The sequence below is a fragment of the Taurulus bubalis genome, assembly GCF_910589615.1.
Source record: "Taurulus bubalis genome assembly, chromosome: 8".
In the NCBI taxonomy this organism is placed as follows: Eukaryota; Metazoa; Chordata; class Actinopteri; order Perciformes; family Cottidae; genus Taurulus; species Taurulus bubalis.
The window spans coordinates 3,844,552-3,850,896 of NC_136596.1; the positions used below are offsets into that span (position 1 = coordinate 3,844,552).

Consider the following 6,345-nt stretch of genomic DNA (forward strand, 5'->3'; position numbering starts at 1 on the left):
AGGTCGCCGGGCGTCCTTTTATACACGTCTACGAGTTTTAGTTTATTCGGTTGATTTGGCCGGACTCAAACAGTTTTGATAGCCCGGTAAGTTATCGGAGGCCTCGCGGAGACCAGGAGCTGTCTGGAGCTAGCCTCCCCTACACAGTCTGTCAGAATCTGAGCTAACGCTAGCTATGCAAGTTTAAAAACTGCGTTTACGCACTCACTACCTCGTGGCAAGTGTGTGCTACTCACTGTCACGTTGCCTGTTTATTGATAAAGGTTGACTAGAGATAGTGTGTTAGCATGATCGCTCATAAGTCGGCTACTTTCACTTAAGCTAACGTTAGCACTTGTCAGCTGTAACTTTGTGTTTCTAGCTAGCCGGCCGGCTGAGCTGCATATTAAGGGCTCTAATCGTCTCGTGTCATTTTCCAGATTAGATCACTGGGGCCCGCGTGACCGTGTCTGCTGCCACTGACTAAGCGGAACTCGTACGGCGGCGACATGAAGCTCTACAGCCTCAGCATCCACCATAAAGGAGCGACCAAAGCCAACCTCCTCAAGTCGGCCTTTGACCTCTCCTCCTTCAGCTTCTTCCAGCGCTCCAGGTGGGTCTCCGCGAATGCAGCAACGTTTTGAACGTGTCTTTTAACTTTAGCTTCTCATGCTCTGTGTGGAGACTGCAGTGTGTATGCAATCAGTCAGTTGTTGTTGTTTTTTTTGCAGCAAATTCTGTTCTTTGATTACAAAGCCACAGTGTAGTGTTTAGTCTCGATGTTGTCGCCTGACTTTAACCGCTGTATCGTTATTGTTTTGTTTAGTGTTCAGGAGTTCATGACCTTTACCAGTGCCTTGATTGTGGAACGGACGTCACAAGGAAGTCGCGCCTCCGTCAAAGAACAAGGTAAAAAAAAAATACAATAACAAAAAACGAGCAGGTTCAGCCCAATCTGAGAGTTTCAAACAGGGTTGGAAGCTTTTTTTTTTACTGCCTCAGCACTCACTCTGTTGCACAATACAAGAGAGCATCCTGGTGGCAGAGTGGTTGCGATGCACGGCGTATCTCCCATCATCCCCCATGTTTCCTTGTGCTTCGTAGCTGTCAGCTATTCAGACGAGAAAGACAAAGATGCGTTATAGATGTGCTTTTTTCGTCTTCGAACACCTGTTTGAAAATGCATCACTTTTCCTTCTGCAATGCTTTGGCAGCTGGCTCGGGGTTAACCCGTACGCGGTTTCTCTTCCCCCTTCAGAGTACCTGTGCCATGTGTATGTGAGAAACGACAACCTGAGCGCCGTGGTCATCGCAGACACCGAATACCCACAGAGGGTCTGTTTCACATTGCTCGACAAGGTGCGCACAAGAATGTGGAAATAAGGACGTATCGCCATCAAGCTTTTTGCGGTCAATTTTAATAATCGGATCGTTATCTGATGTCTTTTTTTTTTTATAGGTATTAGAGGAGTTCTCCAGGCAAGTGGACAGTATAGACTGGCCCTCTGGCAATCCTGATACCATAAACTACAAAGCTTTGGATATTCACCTTGCTAAATACCAGGTCAGTTTATAACACGTTTACAAGAAAGCATGACAAAGGAAACTGACTATACTCTTGATTGTGTGCTAAGAAAAACCTTTGATTCCCTTGGGAGCCTTGAATGCGTTTGTGGTCCACACGACATCTTGTTTAACGACTAATGATCATGATGCAGTTTACCGGACAGCTTCTTATTTTAACTGTTTTACTCCCCAGAATCCCAAAGAAGCCGACGCAATGACCAAAGTGCAGGCGGAGCTGGATGAGACAAAGATCATTTTGGTAAGACCCAACAGCTTTATACTCAGGAGGGTGACATCGGTCAAAAATGGTGGCTCCGCGTGCCAGAGACGTTACGCGGCATCTCTGGAGCCCCTGTCGAGTCCCAAACCTCCGTGTCGCACCTAACAACCTTTATGTTTCCGCAGCACAACACCATGGAAAGTCTCTTGGAGAGAGGGGAGAAGCTGGATGACCTTGTGGCAAAGTCGGAGCACCTGGGAAACCAGTCCAAGGCCTTCTACAAGACCGTAAGTGCTGACCGCTCGCCGCTGCTTAAGTCTTAATGGCAGTCAACCGCTCGGGTGCCTGACTTCGTGTTCGTGTTCACTCCCCTCCACAGGCCCGGAAACAGAACTCGTGCTGTCAAGTCATGTGATGTCGCCGCCTCGTCCTCTCGGACACGCCTCTCTCTCCCTCTCTGACTTTTTTTCCCCTTGCTCTTCCTACATCTCCCATCACGCACCAGCCATCAGCTCGTGACACGATGGACGGCGGGCGCCCAGTCTGAGGGCGAGTCTCCCGTGGCTGCATTGCGACTGATGGGTGTGAGGGGGGAGGGGCTAAAGGAGTGACGGGAGTTTGGGCGTGAGGGAAGAAGTACCATTTTTGAATTGTTATTAATCTCTCAAACATCCATGTGGTGCTCCAACACCGGCTGCTGACATCATAGCGTGACGTGTTTTCAGGCGGCGTGTCGTCTGAAGTGCGTCTTCAAAAACCATTTAATGTCGATCAGATGGAACCTCATCTCTTAAAGGTTCTCAAACGAGCAACTCTTGACAATCTCGAGGCCTCATTTGGGGATTTAATTCGATGCGTCGCCCGATTCAGTTCAGTTTCTGTCAAAGCCCAAATTGTTTTTTTCTTCGCCGTTCGACGCCCACTAGGTGGCCATGTTTATTTAATGTCATTACTCCAGTGGGCCTCGGCGTCGAGTTTGATCGGGGGGGAAACTCTTGAGCACAAGACTATGCGGCGTTTTTAAACAATGATTTAGAAATTCGAGTTGGGATGAAGTTACATGACATGTTTTTTTTTTTTTTTCCTTCACTTGTCTCAGTGTTAAATGAAACCTTAAACATTCCCACTCTGGGGTGAGTGTGTTCTTGAGTGTGATGATGTGAAATGTAGAGCGATGTTTCTTCACAGCCTTATTGCAGAGCGGCTAACGTGTAGCCACACACACACACCCAGCTTCTTTAGAGCGTCATCTCATGAGGAGGGCGGGGCTCGTATGCTTTTCTCTTTTATTCTATGCGTTGTCGCCTTTTTTTTTTTTTTTTTAATCACTCTGGTAGTCCACTTACAACACTTAAGCAGGCCAGGGGCTCGTCTGCCCCTCTAGAATCTAGACTCGCTCTGGGGAAAGTTCTCCTGAAACATATTTGAAAGAGGACGGGCGTAAAATTGAGTGAATTTCACATCCCCCTCCTACTTTAAGACACTCCGTATATTTTTTTCTGTTTGCTTTGTGTGCAGAAATGTCTTTCTTCAGGAACTGCGGATCAGTTTAAGATAACGAGATGCCTTCGGTTGAGTGTTTTAGATGTTTCTCTGCCGTACGTGCGTATGATTTATTGATATACAGCATCGATGTCGAGTGCCTGTGCTTGAGGACCTGTGTGTGTGTGTGTGTGTGTGTGTGTGTGTGTGAGAGAGAGATCTGGATCGCTCTTTCTGCTTTTACAGTGTAAACGTTTTGTGCAATATGTCTGCAGACTGTCTCTCTTTAAAAAAAAAAAAAAAAAACACTAAAAAAGGTGAGAGATTAATGGAGACCTCTCTTGAAGGACAGTCACATTGACCTTTGTATATGCTATTCATATGACTAATTCCCATGTGAAGCGTGTCCAAGGTTGTTGTTTTTGTTCTATTCTATTTTTTTCAAAATGCCCAATTAATGTGCTAAAAGCAAAAATAAAATCGGTGTATTAACGGTCTGCATTAAACGTTTTGATCTGGATTTGATGTGTGCTGATTGGAAACAAAGACTTCACATAATAAACTGTTCTTTTCTGTCTGTAGTAACAATGTGTGTTGTATTTATTTTCTTGTCTGGAACACTGGTTGTTTACAGAACGTGTATTCTTGCCTAGATAAACGTCAACAATGACTTCCGGTGTGTTTTGGTGGTCATTTCAGGCATCCGACTGGGTGGCGTTGAGGTGTCGCAGTAAACTTCAGTTGTCCTCTGCAGTGCGTGAACGTCAACAGTGTTATCTCTATTCAACTCAAAGGCTTAAACCAGAGCTGCGCGGCCTCCTTTATGAACGGGTAGTTCAGGCACAGATGCGGCCTTTACTGGCTGTAGGAAATATCAAAGCTAAAGAGGAACCGGAGGTGTAGTATACAATTAGTAAAGTGGCACAATCTGTTTTTTTCTATCAAAATACTTTATTGATGAATATGTACAATATGACATACAAGGATCAGAGTATTTTTTTATTTTTTGTGTATCAGTTTACAATAGTAAGGAAGAAAATGTCAGGAAAGCAAAGCAAACAAAATAAAGTAAAAAATAAGAGGAAATACAAATAATAAAAGTAAGAAATATAAATGAATAAAACACACCCACAAACCCAAGCTAGGAGGTCTTTTTTTAACAAACCCACGTGTAAACGACAACGAGCATTCACTGTTAAACTGAATTATTTGAGACGTCCTAGCTTTCCTGAGGGCGCGTCCAGGCTCCGGTCTCCAGAAGAATGTGCGCACCTGAACGCATCACGAGAGGCGCGCCTCGGCTGAGGTGAAAACGAAAACACGCGAACCGATGAAGTCCGGCTGGCGCGCGCAGACCCGACGGTGTGGACGGAGGAGAGAAACGGGAGCAGCACCGGCGACGGGAACAGCTCGGAGGTAAAAGACACACACACACACAGACACACACACATTTGGGAGGGCTTGGGTTCCATGTACCAAATCAAGAGCGCAACTCTCTCGTGACCTAGCTGGTCTACTTGTTTACAAGCCTTCAGTGTGTCGTGTTGTCAGTAGTGCTCGACTGGAAGCTGCTTATATATATATATATATATATATATATATATATATATATATATATATATATATATATATATATATATATCACCCAGCTGCAGGAGCACGTGCTTCGACGCCAAAACATGTTGGAGGAGACTTTCTTCTAATGGTTTTATATCTTGCGCTTCTTATCTCTGATTCTCCTGCAGCCTAACTTCCCGATCCTGTCTGCGCTTTTCATTTTCTCTCTCTCTCTCTCTGTGCTTCAAACTCTTGTACTTGTATTCAGTGGTTTTGTCCCGTCACACTGAGCCGCTGGTCCTGCGCCAGCACCTCTGCTCCACTTCTTCTTTTTGTTCAAACATGAATGTTTTTGCTGCTTTTCAGATGGTTGACCCGGATCTGACTCTGCAGCTCTTCCACTCTGTTCAGCTGAGGAATGGTGAGTTTCATTCTAGCTTAGTTTGGTTGTAAGTTGGTACATGTGTTAGTTAGTTCTTTACGAAGAGATGAACTATGTGTATTTCCACTAAGTCAGATTAGAGTGCCAGAGAAATGAGGAAATCCACTTCAGGTGAATTCCACTTATCATGTCAGCTTCAGCTATTTGGCAAAGGAGAGCAACACATAGCAAAGAGGCCGACTAGTGTCTGTGTACTGACATACTATATGATTTAATATCATTAAACTTTACTGTAATTTATTTTTAATGGTTTTATTTAATATTCTTTTTCGTTTATGACACAATATAATATTGTTTTTGTTTAAACTTCTTTACAATATACTATTTACTTTAAAAAAAAAATTATTTAATACTATACAACAACTTTATTTAATACTATACAAAAACTTTGTTTAATACTATACACACACTTTATGTTATACTATACTTTGAATGTCTTTTGTACACTTTTCTGGCACTTTTTTCTGACAGCTTATAAATAAAAAAAGAAATGTATGACACTAATCTTTAATTAGTTTGACTTTTTTATGATATACTATGTCATACTGCAACTTGTTTTATGATAACATCTACTAACTGTAACTGGGTGTCATATGAATGCTTCCTATGCACAGATAATGCATATAATAATAATAATAATAATAATAATAATACGGCTAAATTAGCCTTCCAAAGAGTGGCGTTACTGACCAAAACGAAAATGGTGGATGGTTTTAACTCTTATTTAAAATCCTATATAATATTCCAATTAATTATTCAGTCATAACAGTAATGTCTCACGCACTGTTAAGTATTTGTGTTTATTTTCTTTAAGGCTCAACTGCAGCCGCCACTCACCCCTCTGACCCGGAGGACTCTTCAGCCAGCAGCAGCGGCATCATCCCCGGTGAGCTCTAGTCTCTGCATCGTCGCGCAAGCTTCGGCAAATTCCGACCCTGAGATTCTTTCCCAAAAAAAATACTCACTTCTGAGACTGGAGCTTTTATTTTATTTGTCACATATTAAGTCACTTCACCAGAACCGGACTAGACCATCGGAAAGGGCCGGAAGGTCGTCTGCAGAGCTCGGAAAAGACGACATTTACAAGCCTCGGACAGGA

The 6,345-nt window shown here is 43.4% G+C and overlaps 1 protein-coding gene across 2 annotated transcripts; it reads left to right on the forward strand.

The window, feature by feature from the left end:
* The first annotated feature begins 483 nt into the window (after positions 1-483).
* ykt6 (YKT6 v-SNARE homolog) lies at positions 484-3,580 on the forward strand. Of its 2 annotated transcripts, XM_079221978.1 has the most exons (7): positions 484-592; positions 806-888; positions 1,238-1,338; positions 1,439-1,543; positions 1,739-1,804; positions 1,951-2,052; positions 2,145-3,580. In XM_079221978.1, the coding sequence occupies exons 1-7, from the start codon at positions 489-491 to the stop codon at positions 2,178-2,180; spliced, it is 597 nt and encodes a 198-aa protein (XP_079078104.1). In that variant the 5' UTR covers positions 484-488; the 3' UTR covers positions 2,181-3,580. The 2 variants fall into 2 exon arrangements, with proteins under 2 accessions (XP_079078104.1, XP_079078105.1); XM_079221979.1 differs by lacking the exon at positions 1,951-2,052.
* Positions 3,581-6,345: the final 2,765 nt, after the last annotated feature.

Coding starts and splice junctions, on each gene's coding strand:
- ykt6 (XM_079221978.1), top strand. CDS start 489: ATGAAGCTCTACAGCCTCAGCATCCACCATAAAGGAGCGACCAAAGCC. Junction 1,339..1,438: donor GTTTCACATTGCTCGACAAG/GTGCGCACAAGA, acceptor TTTTTTTTATAG/GTATTAGAGGAGTTCTCCAG. Junction 1,805..1,950: donor ATGAGACAAAGATCATTTTG/GTAAGACCCAAC, acceptor ATGTTTCCGCAG/CACAACACCATGGAAAGTCT.